The sequence below is a fragment of the Castor canadensis genome, chromosome 6 (assembly GCF_047511655.1).
Source record: "Castor canadensis chromosome 6, mCasCan1.hap1v2, whole genome shotgun sequence".
NCBI classification, from domain to species: Eukaryota; Metazoa; Chordata; class Mammalia; order Rodentia; family Castoridae; genus Castor; species Castor canadensis.
The window spans coordinates 118,811,015-118,825,753 of record NC_133391.1 but is presented as its reverse complement, the minus strand read 5'-3'; the positions used below and the strand labels follow the sequence as shown (position 1 = coordinate 118,825,753).

At 34.1% G+C, this 14,739-nt stretch overlaps 1 protein-coding gene across 5 annotated transcripts in view; it reads left to right on the top strand.

The window, feature by feature from the left end:
- Positions 1-14,739, top strand: part of Fcho2 (FCH and mu domain containing endocytic adaptor 2) — a 117,573-nt gene that overhangs the window by 25,615 nt on the left and 77,219 nt on the right. For 4 of the 5 annotated variants that reach the window (XM_074077312.1, XM_074077314.1, XM_074077311.1 and 1 more), the window contains exon 6: positions 8,729-8,833. The exons of the other annotated variant lie outside the window; for it this stretch is intronic. In XM_074077312.1, the coding sequence (XP_073933413.1) occupies positions 8,729-8,833 (105 nt within the window). The remainder of the gene's footprint in view (positions 1-8,728; positions 8,834-14,739) is intronic. 5 annotated transcript variants of the gene reach the window in all.

Sequence of the window (14,739 nt, the reverse complement as noted above, 5' to 3'; positions counted from 1 at the left end):
TTTATTTATTTATTTATTTTAAAATTTTTTATTATTCATTTATTCACATGCACGTACATTGTTTGGGTCATTTCTCCCCCCGCCCCCTCTCCCACCCTCCTTCCCCCTCCCCCCAGAATGATCCCATTTTAAAGATAAAGCCACTGCATCTTACTGTGTTTGAGATTTATAGAAATAAATGTTTAAAATATATTGTCCATGGTAAATAGATTAACCAACACACAAAAGAGAGTGATTTTTTTTTAATTTCTGTGATTTTTGCAGGTTTTTAAATTTTTTATTTTTAATTTAAATTTTTTGGGGATTAGGATGGAATTTAGGACCCTGGGCATACTAGACAAGTACTCTGCCACAGAGCCACTTCCTTAGCTGCTGTAGAATGTTTTTATAATGAAACACTTGAGAAATACTGCTTGATACAAGATTTAATGAGGTAAAATGTTTTTGAAGCAATATTTTGGTCTATTTAGAAAAATGAATATACTTGCAGATAAGCTCTAAATGTTTGTTGTGGGAGATTTATTGATGAATTTGAGCACATTTATGTAGCATTATAGTAAACCACAGTCCTTTCCCCCACACTGTTTTAATAGAAAGTAGATTTTTTCCTTTCCTTTTAAATAGTTCTATTCACTTTTTTAATATAGTATATCTCACTTAAGAATAAGTCATAGGGAGTGATAATTTTGAAAACTTTGTAAAGTTTTTGAAATATCTAGTTAAAAAAATCAAATTTACCTATAGTATGATTATGACTATAAAAATGTATATACATGGGCAGAAACTAGAAGCAAAAAGTCAAAACAGTGGGTGGAATTGGAGTAATGTATTTCTTTTAATATTTGTACAATAAGTAAAAATTGAGAGAGGAGAAAAAGATGAGGTACAATAAGTTCATGATGAAAACTGTTTCAAATGCAGTGATAATTAATAAAACATAAAAAGAAACAACAAAACAAAATAACAGGGATTAAAATGAAGACTGTTACCTCTGTGGTCAAGGAATCCAAAGTGGTATGAAAAGATTATGTAAATTTGTTGGACTCAAAGTCCTAAAGTAGGTAGTGAAATTTGACTCTCATGTGGTAAAAGGGACCAAATACTCCTCTCTTGAGATGACACATGAAGAGCCTGGCTTACTGCTTGAAGTGATAGGTAGGGAAAAAAGGAGACTCTTGGACTGCTAACTGTGGCTAAAGCTTTTGTCATAGGTTGGGGGCTTAGGGACACAAAGGATAGAGATATCATTCTGACTTGGAATCAGCCCAAAGAACCAATTTTTGACTGTTTTGGCCATACCTCCAATGTTCTTATAGGGAAGTAATTAAAAACCACCTTTTTTTTTTTTGTGGTACTGGGGCTTGACCTCAAGGCCTACACCTTGAACCATTCCACCAGCCCTTTTCTGTGAAGGGTTTTTTCAAGATAAGGTCTCACAAACTATTTGCCCAGGCTGGCTTCGAACCGCAGTCCTCCTGATCTCTGCCTCCTGAGTAGCTAGGATTACAGGTGTGAGCCACTGGCGCCCTGTGTTAAAAGCCACTTTTATAAGACTGGTACTAAATTGGATCCTTAGAGGGCTGGCAGCAGTTAACTTGAAAAGTGCTAGGTGGGAATGGCTAAGCATAAAACATAAAGCATAACACAGTTTGAGGAGATATTATTGACTTGTATTCCATGCAGTTGTTCATCAGTTCTGATGGAGGGAAAAAGAGGAGAAGAGGGGGCAAAAACCTCTCATTTAGAATAAGCAGACAACCAAAATTCTGTAACACATGTAAGAAATGTATTACTAAGACAGACAGCCAAAACATTTAATACTGAATACTTTAAAAAGAATTCACTTCAGATGAAATTTAAATTTTTAAAGCATGCACAAAATAGTTGTGCAAAGGAGTAAATGAATGTAAGCTGTGGTAGAAATATTAAAAGAGGCATAATAAAATAAAATTTCTAGATAAGAAAAAAACAGCTAGTTAGAAAATTTGGAAATGAAAAACTATGGGCTGAAATTTTAAAGAGCAGTAAAGAAGAGAAACTTCAGACTTGGTGAAGCCAAAGAGTGAACTTGGAAGATTATATAAGTTGAGTATCTCTAATGTAAATTTCTTGGGACTAGAACTGTTTCCAGAGTTTGGATTCTTTTTTATAGTTTAGATATTTGATGTACATAATAGGATAGGGATAGGACCTAAATCTAGATGCAAAATTAATTTATGTTTCATTTACACCTTAGGTAGCCTGAAGGTAATTCTATACAATATTTTTAAATCATTTTATGCATGAAACAAAGTCTCACAGTGGGATTTCCTACTTGTGTCATGTTTGTGTCCAGAAGTTTCAGGTTTTTTTAGTTAGAGATGTTCAACCTATACTGAGAATCCTTACCCAAAGCATAGTACAGAGAAATAGTTACTCATATTCATTTAATATGAATTTCAGAGGGAATAAAAAATGGAAGCTTCCACTTGAAGAATTCGAAGAATTAATAGCTCAGAAATACAAGAATTGAAGAAATTTTATCTGAATTCATTTTGCTTTCCTTTTTATATTTTTATCACAAAACAGCAATAACACAAAAGCAATTTCTAATAAAAATCCATTTCTAAGTAAAAGAGCTCTTTAGGTATAAAACTAAAATTTTAAATTAAAAATCACTGCTTCATGGCTTAGTATTTGACAGCATTTTTTTTTTTTAGTGGTATACAAGGTAATGTTGTGCCTTATAACTGGTAGTAATCAGATTTAGTAGTAGTCAAGTATGATATTAAGTATAACTACTAAAAGAATTATAGGTGTAATTGGAATCAGCAAAAAAGAAGAGGATATTAAAATATGTGTTAACTGAAAAGAAGAAAAAGACAGTGAAAAAGAATGGTAAATAGTAAAAGCAAACAAACACCAGTAATCATAACATATAGAAATGAATTGTACTCTTCTAATAATGGATGATAAAGTTGAAAAAATTATGTATAATAATGTTTAGCAATATGAGGATGTTCTATATAATGCCACACTGTGGCAGTTGAAACAAATGAACTAAATGGGGTGAGATGATGGATCAGGGATTTAAAATACTACAGCTGAGAAAAGTTGGATGAGGAGGAATAAATGGAATCTTGAAGCTAGATGATGGGTTCCTGGGGTCTATTAGGCTTCTTTTTTGTAATGTAAAGTTTCTTTTATAAAAGTAAAAAAGAAGAATTGGCTAGAATGTTGCATATTAACAGGGTTAAACCTAGAAAGCATAATGTTGGCTAAGAAACAAAGTTTCAGAAGAATATGCAGAATTTGATGCCTTCTAAATAACTTTAATTCTCTGTGAAAGATACTATTTATATGTAAATAAGTATGTATTAGGGACATGTATGGGGACAGTAAACACAAAAAGCACATGATGGAAAAATTACCATTGAGGATGGGGAAAGGGAATGGACTAGGAAGAACATGAGACCTCTTTCATGTAATAGTTGATTTTTTTTTTTTAAAGGATAGGAACAAAGTATGAAGCTGATGATTTTTATTTTTGTGGGACTGGTTTTTTAACTTAGGGTCTCAGGCTTGCTATGCAGGGGGTCTGCCACTTTTGCCACTTCACCAGCTCTTCTTTTGTGCTTGGCATTTTCGAGATTCGGTCTCAAGAACTGTTTGCCTGGGCTGGCTTTAAACCTGATCCTCCTGATCTCTGCCTTCTGAGTTGCTAGGATAACAGGCGTGAGCCACCACGCCTGGAGACACTGATGACTTTTAAAAAATGCATGCCACAGAAGCAATTTATTTACAGTACATACTACAACAAATGTGAAACAGGGAATTGGTACGGTTTCCATATCATTAATGCAGATGTCTAGTGTCTAAGTTAGTTAAAGCTTTAGTGAGTACCACTGATTTAAATACTGCTGTCCATCTTTTTTTTTGGTGAAATCCACTGGGCTAACATAGTTCCTACTATGTAGTGTCTGTTTGAAAATTATGTGGTGAAGAGAGATTATACTTAAATTATTCTGAGTCTTATAAAAACCAGAAAAAGTTTAATACAAAATATTGATTAAGATGAAGCTAAAATATTTGTTTTCTGTTTACATATTGACCAGGAGCCAGGACTACAGCCTGTGTTTGTGTTCAAGGGTTGTAATGGGTAGCTGAAATGCAGCCTGTGCTTAACTTTTCTTTGATGGTAGACTGCTCAAGGAATGTGTGTTTTGTTCTAACTGGTCTGCCTGGAGATCACACCTTTTCTCATGATACTAAATGTATTAGTGGGTGTTCTGATTTACTGTGTAGTCTAATGTAAAATCTAAGTAAATGATTTATTTTATCCTACAGTAAACTTTATTAATATGAATGTAATCTTTTTGGAGACATACATTTTTGAACTATTTTTTTTTTTGATGATCTTTGAAAGTGTGAATCTGTGTGACTACTATAATATGGTATGGTTTTTATCCTCATTCACAAATCCTTATTTTTATGAAAAAGCCATCTAATAGACACTCATTTGTGAACTATGACCAAGTACTTACTTTATATGTATATATTTGCTTACAGGGTTTTACTATAAGAATTATAGTTACTTATAGAGAACCATTTCTGGTAGCATATCAGTAAATTTATAATACTAAGGAAATAAAATGTAGGATTTGTTTTATTACCAGTTAATAATCTAGTAGAGTCTTCTTTTATTTATAAGAAGAAATGTAGCTCTTACTTAAAAGCATGATTTCCTCATAGGAACAGATGTTCCAGGGCTGGGGTGTAGCTCAGTGATAGAGCACTTGCCTAACGTGAAGGCCCTGGATTTGATCCCCAGCACCACAAAATCAAAACCAAAAATGTTTCAAATCCCTTTTTAATGCTACCTTTACAAAAGTTGCCAAGTTTGTTATTGGTAAGGTATATAGTTTCTATAGTCTTACTTGAAGAATTTATAGTATTAATGAGCATATATACTTTTTAGAAAGTTTTGACTTAATAATTTAGTATTACTATGTAGCTGTTTTCCTATGAAGGAAGTTTCTTGCTTTCAAAAAAAATCACGTTCCCAATAACAGTTGAATTCTAAAATTGCCTCTGCATCCTTTTATATGATACCTTTAGTTTTCTTTAAATTTGGTTTTGTTATTCTTAAAACACTGTAAGTCAACAAATTCTTTGAAATCTTTCATTCTTTTACTAGTAAGTGCTCTGTATGTATGTGTGCATGCATGCATGTGTGTGAGTGTGTGTGATGTGTGTGTGTGAGTTTTCTAAGATGTTTCTTAAAAAGTTGGTATGCAATTTTAAGATTCTGGCATATTTATTTTACCTTTTAAAAATGAGAGCTAACTAAATATAACTTAGAACTTTTAAAAAGTGCTTTATTTCCTTTATGGTTTTAATTAAGAGAAATGAAAATTTTACAGTTCCTGAATGCTCCAAAAGACTAACCTGTTTACAGTTTTGGGTTAGATACAGTTCTTAAATCTTGAGATAAATATGGTAATTTTATGGTCAGAAGTAGTAAATAGTTTGCATGGTGAATTGAATGGCTAGATCAAGATTTATGGTGTGAATGTGTAGGGGGGAGAAAAAGAAATTATGACATTTTGTTGGTGCAGAAATTTCAAGTTAATTTTTTTGTCCCTCTTGACTCAGTAAAGACTTGAGTAGCCATATTATTTAGAATTCTGGAGACTGTTCGGTATAGAAGGAGGAAATGATGCTTCAGTAGCTTCCTTCCAGCTCTTAAATTTCCTATATGATGTGATGAGTAATATTGTCAAGTAATTACTTTGTTTATACTCTAGAAATATAGGTCATCTATAAAGAATAATGTTCTTCTAGGCAGTCATCCTTTATTAGATTATAAATTCTTTGTCATAGCATAGTATATATGTTTAGTTGAAAAATAATCTAAGAAAAATTACAGAAAAATATTATTTGAATTTTTCCAGTTATTAATGTAATAGATTTTTAAAATTTATTTCAGCTTATACCTTAGAATAGATTCTTTCCTTCTTAAATCATTTACTCAAACGTTTTTCTGGCTTACTGTTGGATTATGAGGTAATAATTTGTTTGTTTTGGTAGGATTGGGGTTTGAACTCAAGAATCTGCACTTGCAAAGCAGGTGCTCTACCTCTTGAGCCACACCTCCAGCCATGATATAATAATTTGCACTCAGTAGTAAATCGATATTTTAGTTCCTGGCCTGTTGCCATGGTAGATGCTGTGAATGTTATTAAAGGCTAAATACGTCCTATCCCATTCTGTCTTCAGGGGGACTCCTTTTTCTTGGGGAATTAAGATACGTTATTATATAGTGCAGAACAAGAAGTTAGGGGCTTGAATGATAAGTTCAGAAGGGGAGGTATCTTCATTTGCATAGAACCTATAAAAAGATTATTAAAAGATTACTAAGCCAGTTTGATCCCCAGCATTGAAAAAAAGGGAAATATTACATGAAATAAATTACTTCTAAAACCATAGACATATTCAGTACAGTTTTTAAATTTTCCATGTTTATGAGTCTCCTTTCAAAATGCAGATATCTCTAGGAGTCATCACAAGCCATGTCTTTGACATAAGTTATTAAGCAGTAATTTAATAGGCAGCAGAGAAAAAGAATAATTGTTAGGATGAGGAACAAGCAAAGAAGGGTCTACTAGTGAGAGACTATCATTTCATTAGGCTATGTTATTAAAAATCACTCCATAGACTATTGATTGTTGATTGCTATTGTACAAACTGAAATTTAGATAGTTGGAAGAAGAAATTAAAGTCTCTTTGCATAAGAAAAATCCAAAAGGAAACCCAGAAGACCATGACATTAGAATTGTTTCTAAAATAAATTCTAGCTAACACGGTGATCTGAGAAGGTACTTAGTAAACTCTTAAATAGCACTTTCATCTAATTCTTGTGTTTGAACAGGGCCAAGATGTTAGAGGAAGTACAGTATCAGTGGTATAAAATAATGTCAGTGGAAGGGAATTCTTAAAAACCCATCGGAGCAAAATAGAAAATCATTATAGGTTTTAGTCACTTTCTTTAGGGATGTACAACCAAATACAAGTCAATAACTGAAGTCTTTCTTTATATAACAACAAAATTTAATGATGTATGTTTTTCATGGTATTCCTTGAATACCATGGTTTAGAAACCATAAATATAGCTGGTACTATTTATTTTGTAAATCTGACTATATGTCGGACCCTGTCCTAAGCATTTTATCTATTATGTTTTATAATTACTGCAGCTTTTTAAAATACCTGGATTATCCTGTCTTAGAAATGAGAGAACTGTAAAGCTGAAAAACAAGGTTAAGTGGCTAGTAAGTGGCAGAGCTAGAATTTGAATTTAGTTTCTTCCAGCTCCAAAACCAGTTTTATTTATAGTACATGGTAAAGTGGCATTCTGTTTTCCTTCAGAAGGCAAAAGTCTATAACATATATAATATATATAGTTATGTTTTAGAAAAAGTACAAAATAGCCTGTTTGGAGAGTAGGACCCTGGGTGTCTTGTTAATCTCAAATCTCATGGTTAAACCATTTTTCTGTTTCTAGTTCTTGTTGGTAGATTCCTGATCTCAGCTGAAGATAATTACATATTGGTACTGGTTGGCCGTACACAGATGTCCATTTCCAGCTTTACTTGGCTCTTAGCAATACTCTCCCTACCTTAGCAGTATTTTTAATCTGGTCTTATTTCCTGTTGTTTCCTCCACACCATGGTTTGAAACTTTTCATTCTCATTAAGCTTCCAAGCCTGTCCTGCTCTTTCTTCCTCATAGTAGACCATCTATTACCTTATCAAGAAAATGGACCTCTTTATATATTGAAATCCTACTGCTTGCCTTTGATCTTCTTTAAACTTTCCACCACCACCCCCATCTTCCTGTGTCCAAATTAATTAGTTGTTTGAATAGGAAAAGTTTCTTGATAGTCATGTGTCTGCCCCAACCTACAAGCTACTCATAATTTTATTTTCCCTCCCTATGTGTTTTCTGCAAACTTCTGTGGTTTTGTTACTTTTTTCCAATTTCTGTCTGTTTATGTATAAATTATTCTCTGAAGTCCTACAGGAAAAGATCCTCTATACAACTTATCTTCATGTTCCTCACTTCGTAATATTTAATAATAAAAGTTTTTAAGTAGTTCTGATAAAAGTAGAACTATAATACTGCAGTAGCAGTTTATTAAAGATAGAAATCTTGAGAAAATAGGCAAAAATTAAAAACATTCATCAATTTATTGGAACATAATGCAAACTGAGAAAAACCAAGCTTCTTAACTTTTGTGCTTGGTTTATAGATTTTTAATCAGTCATTAAATGGAATATGTATGTTCTGTCAGGGGAGGTACAAAGACAGGTACAGAAAGAGTGTCAGTGGCTTCTTTTGATATTGTCACTGTACACTGTGAGAAAGTTTCTCATGATGTGTTGACTTACTTTTAGTAACATTGTACCATTATAGTATGGTTGTACAATCTTACTCCAAGTTATAAAATGGGAGTATTTAAAATTTTCAAAGTATATTTCATCATACAGAAAGGAGAGTCAGTGTTTGAGTTGTTATCCGACCATAACAAAAACAAAATGACTAAGGCAGACTTGACCACAGCTATTAAAGTTAGTTATGTGTCATACTGAACTCTTAAAATGTATTTTAATTTGTTATTTCATATTAACTTATATCAGGAAGGAAAAAAAGGTTAACGTGCAATTAAAATGTTTTTGTTTTGTTACAGGCAGCTGTTAAATCTAAGAAAGCCACAGATACCTATAAACTCTATGTGGAAAAATATGCATTAGCAAAAGCTGATTTTGAACAGAAAATGACAGAAACAGCTCAGGTTGGTATTTTTAAGGCTTTAATTTGAAAAGAGGATATTGTGAAATAATATTTTTCTGTCATAATTTTTAATACTAGAAATTTTTAGATGCACAGTTCTAGTTAATGCCGTTTTAAAAATTTGCATCCTGCTGGGTGCCAGTGGCTCACACCTATAATCCTAGCTACTCAGGAGGCAGAGATCAGGATGATCGTGGTTTTTGATGCCAGCCCCAGCATATAGTTCAAGAAACCGTATCTCAAAAATACCCAACATAAAAAAGGGCTAGAGGAGTGGCTCAAGTAGTAGAGTACTTGCCTAGCAAGCGTGAGGCCCTGAGTTCAAACCCCAGTATCACCAAAAAAAGAAATCACATCTTCTTAGAAAATTGAGGACCAAGAAGCCATAAAGATAATGTCATAAGGCATTATGAGCCAGATGGAAGACACTGTTTAAAAATAATTGGGGAAAAATGAGGGCATTGGTAGATGGGGAAAACAAAGCTGATTGCTAGCCTTGTTTTGTGGATTTTAAGATTTACTTCTCCTGAAAGAAGAAAACTGGAAGTGACTCAGTGCTGAGGATACTGCAGTAAACAGTGAAAAACCCTATTCTCATAGAACTTGCATTTTAGGTGGGGAAAGATAGACAATAAAAAAATGTGTGTCTACTTGTAGTTTGGGATAAATTATATCCAGTTTGGTATTCTTAGAACCTTAGTTACAGGTCTGGCTTAAGGTGGATGCTTTTTATGAATCTTCTTCCATCCTTTTTGTCCTCCTGTTTTATTTTCCTCCTTAGCACCTATTGTCTAAGATAACCAAGAATTTCACTTCTTGTCAATCAGATTGGATATGCTAAGGTGACAGAGGACCCCACAAATCTCTGTCTATTACAATGTTAGGGGTCTATTTGTTTTTCATGCATGTTCGTAGAGGGCTACGACTCTGGTACCCAGGCTAGTGAATAGAACCTCTTTTTGGAACATTTTTAGTCATCATGTCTGAGGGGCTAGAACATGGTGAGCCTACTGCATATATATCCATATTTTTTATTGTCTGTCTTACTACACTAAAATATAAGCTCTGTAACAACAGAAATTGATTTATTTTTGTTTACTGTTATAATCTCAGAACTTGAAATAGTTCCCAGCTCATGATAGGCATCTATTACACATGAAAGGACTTTTCTTTGGTGGTACTGGAATTTGAACTCAGGACAAAGTTTCCAAGGCAGGTGCTTTCCTGCTTGAGCCATATCTCCATCCCTTAGTTTTGAGAGAAGGTCTTGCTTTTTGCCCAGGCCAGCCTGGATCACAGTCTTCCTATTTTATACTTTCCACTGCAACTGGGATATAGGTATGCACTATCAGGCCCAGCTTTTTTCCATCAAGTTGTGGTCTCATGAACTTTTTCTTTTTTTTTTTTTGGTCTGGGCTGGCCTGGAAATGTGATTCTCCTGATCTCAGCTTTAAACCAGAATTTTTTTTTTTTTTTTTGTGGCGCCAGGATTTGAGCTCAGGGCCTCATGCTTGCTAGGCAAGCACTCTACCACTTGAGCCACTCCACTAGTCCTCTGATCTCAGCTTCCTGCATTGCTTGTAATAGATACCCACACCCTATTTGTTAACACGGGGTCTTGTGAACTTTTTGCCTAGGCTGGCCTCCCAACCATGATCCTCCAGATCTCAGCTTCCCAAGTAGCTAGGATTTATAGGCATGAGCCACCAGTGCCTGGCTGAAAGGACTTCTTACATTGCTGATATTTTGAACCCTAGTTTTTTCTGTCTTCTCACTTAAAAAAGTGAATGACTCACATCTCAGAAACCGAAAGGCTCACATCTTGTATCCATGACTGCAGGCATCCATTTTTGCTTACCATGTCATAAGTACTGTGTTAGATGTTGGGTATGTACAGCATATATGTAAATAACACAGTTCCTTGCTCTATATGGAGTTTATAGTATAGATGATAGAGGCAGACATTATACATGCTTACAAAGTAATAAATTATTATAAATATTACAAGACTTTTCTGTCTATGAGATAGAATAATAGGAATGACCTAACTTGAGTTAGGAAGTCAGGAAAGGCCTTTTTAGAGAAGTGAAGATTAAAACTAAGACTTGAGGAATGAACAGGAGACTTATAGATCATGACTGCCTCAGCTTATATGTTAATGTATATGAAGGCCCAGAGGTATAAAAGAGATGCTTCATTCTTAGAAGTAAAAAGTACATTCTAGAACTGAGAAAATTAAAGGGAGATGGTGAAAAGAAATGAGATTGAAGAGATAGGCAAGGATTAGGTTTTATTAAGGATTTAGATTTTCTTCAAAGAGCAACTGGAAGCCACCTAAGGGTTTAAGATAAGAATGTGACATGATCTGATCTGTATATTGAAAGATGCTTCTGGCATTTTTGTGTAGAGTGGATTATTGTTGGATCAAAGGAGAATCAGTAGTCTAGTTTGAAATAGACAGGTGGGAAGAATGAAGGCCAGTGTGGTAGTCTTGGAGGAGAAGAGCTGCAAATGCATTGGAAATGTAAGGGGTGGGGAAGTAGAGGAATGCTGAGGGAGATAAGATCACTTTCAATATTGGCCTTATTTGAGGAGATGTGTGACCATGCTGCTTTTAAAGATGATGTTTTGTGGCTTTTCTTTGTGCTTGTCTTTCTTTCTGATACACAAACAGAACTGCTGAGCAGGTTAACTATTGTTTTTTGTTTGTTTGAGACAGGGTCTTGCTGTGTAACCTAGGCTGGGTTTGAATTCAGGATCTGCCTGCGTTAGGCTCCCATGTGCAGTGATTAGAGTGCACCACCATACCTGGCTTCTGTTTTTTAATAGAGTCCAGACTATATCTTTCTTTACCAGTAGATTTTAATTTAGTTTATTTAGAAGTGAAAATAAATTTTTTTATTGGGCTTGGAATTTGAACTCTGTCCACGTGGATAGAGAGGAATGGGAGAGATTAAATGAAGAACTGTTTGACAAGTAGAGAGGGAAACAGATACTCAGTTTTTGAATATGTTAATTTTGAGATACTTACAGGGAGATGTCAAGTAGGTAGTTTTGGAGGGGCCTGATAATCTGGACTGACCTTTAATATCCATAATCTTATCCATAATTCTGAGTCCCCAAAGCTCTGAAAATCCAATTTTTCTTTCTTTCCTGTAACTCATTTGGCACTAAAATTGGCCCGAATGTATGTGAGGTTGTTTATCATCTTTATGTTAGACTGAATATACATATATTTTCTTTAGAAATACTATTGTATTTGATAAACATGCTATTGCAGATTCTGCTGGTAGTATTAGAAAGTATGTGGTTTTTAAACACTGCCAGGCATCTTTATTTTAAAAATCCAAAAAATTTGAATTCTGAAATATACTTGGTTCCAAAGATTTTGAGTAAATTATTATAAACCTATATAAAATAATGTTGTCAGTACACAAAGTTGTGATAACTTTGCCTCTGATCAGCATCTGGAGAAGAAAGGGCCTTAAGGCCAAACTTGGAGAGACTCATTGAGAGTTTGGTAGAGGAAGGGAAGCTGAAACCCAAGTTGGAGAAGCCAAAGAAGGAAGAAAACTGGAGTGTCAAGTCATAGCAACTAGGAAAAGAGAATGCTTCAAGAAGAAGGAATTGGGACTAGGGGTAACTCAAGTGGTAGAGCCCTAGCCTAACAAGCGTGAGGTCCTGAGTTCAAATTCCACCACCACCCCAACCCCCAAAAAAGAAGAGTTTAATTGTGTTAAATAAGGTTCCAAATCTAGTGAAATAAAAAGCTTAAATTCCTGTAGCAAATGAGATAATTGCAGATTTCAGAAAGTGCTATTTTGTCTTTTAAATCACTAAGCATTTCTCCCCATGAAAATGTTTGCCTTTCAATTGTTTAGGTTAGAAAGTAGCAGGAATTAGAATTTGCTGGTCAGGGTTTTTTGTTTTTGTTGTTACTTTTTAAAAAGTAATTTTCCTTATCTTTTTCTGCTTCCTTGTTGCATTTTCTTTAGAGTGGCATATTAATTATTTATCTTGCTATTTGCAATATGAGGATATTAATCAAGGCCTGGTGCTTGCTAGGCAGGTATTCTGTCACTTGAGTCACACCCCCAACCCCTTTTGCTTTAGGTATTTTTTTGAATGAGGTCTTGTATTTATGTTGGGCTGGCCTTGACCGAACTCCTTCTATTTATGCTTCTTGCGTAGCTGGGATGACAGGTGTGCACCACCTGGTTGAGATGGGGGTCTCACAAATGTTTAGATTGGGGTTAGCCTCTGTTGCTGCCTCCTGAGTAGCTAGGATTACAGGTGTGAACCTCCTTACCCAGCAAAAGAATCCTTAACTTCTCTGCTTTCCTTTTGTTTTGGGCCAGTCACATTGACTTAGTCACAGTGGGAAAGAACCTGTCAGTATAGTGAGAATCAAATTTGGCCAGCAGGACCTATGTTTACTAGTGGGAATAGAAATTAAGTCCCTGGGACAAGAATGGTTAGAATTTACTTAGAATATGTATGTGTGAGCATGGTAGAGTTTTTCATTTGGGTTGAGAATAAGAGTGATAATTGCATTTTTCTTTATACTTGTGGTTTTTATCACTTTTAGTTAATGGAATACTTTAAAAAATTTGAAATAGTATGCAGAAATTTTGTTTAATTTCATGCAGTGAGGTAGCTCCTTTGTGGAAATTGAGATTTCTAAACAACATTCTCAGGATTAGAGTAGCCTTGTATAGCTTTAGCAGCAGACATGATTGTGCTTTTTAAATTAATGTAACAGTATATCTGTGAACACAATGAGTTTAAAATTGCAAGGGGAAAAATGTTTTCTCATTTGTTCAAAAAAGTTCATTTATTTATTTTTAAACACTTGAAACTATACTCATTAGCCAGTGTTGAACTGCTGAGTTTAGTAGCCACTAATTTTGGTAGCAGTATCTCCTGCTTCCCCCCAAAATGAAAAACAACACAATTTCAAAATTGTATGTGAAGTGCATTTTTAGTTCTATATGGATTTATGCTTCAAGATATTTCTAAATAAGAATTTGTCTTCTTTGGTGTAGTTGTTTTAAATGGGAATGAATACACAGTTTTCTTGGAGTTAGAGGTCCATATGATCTTAATAGCAGGTTGGCACAGCTTTACTGTAGTTAGTTCTGTCTCTGAGAAAATACCATATTCTTTAAGTTGCTAAAATTTAGGCTGAGGATCATTTTTTGTAATATGAACCTAGACGAATCATCCTCCTACTGAATTCTTGAGGATAATTTGGGATCTTGACATACTGATATTTTCATTGGCTTGGTCAAAATTATTCTGGTACAGTGCTTTATTGTATTCCTCATGAATAAAATTTATGTTAGTTTTTCTATTTTTACATTTTCAGCAAAACATAATTTTGTCATTATTGATTTTTTTAAAGACGTTTATACCATTTACACAAATGATATCATTTGGCTTAGCGATTCCAGATTTTATAACTCAGTGCTAAATAAATTTGGACATTAAATATAATGGGAGAGAATTTAATTTGATAAACTTAACACAGAAAAATAGTAGGCATTTAGGCCCATTACTTAAGAACTGATTTAATTTGGCAATAAAAGTAATTATGTTTGTGCAGCAGAAATGACAAATTATTTTGTTTGAAAATAGAGAGCTCAGCATTTCCCATACTCTGTTTTGAGGAACATTATTGTTCTGTGACATATTAATGTTTAGGGAAGAAGAAAAACAAAAAAGGTTGTGAGGTCAAAGAAATTTAGAAAATGCTGGGTTAAGCATAGTGAAGCAAGTATCATTTTAGTATTTCTCAGGATTTTTAATGTTCATTGTGAAGCCAAGCTAGCAGTACTTTTCTCTCTGAGGAATAAATTTTAGAGTAAGTTGGAATTTTTTTCCACTCAACATTCCCACCTGTTCCAC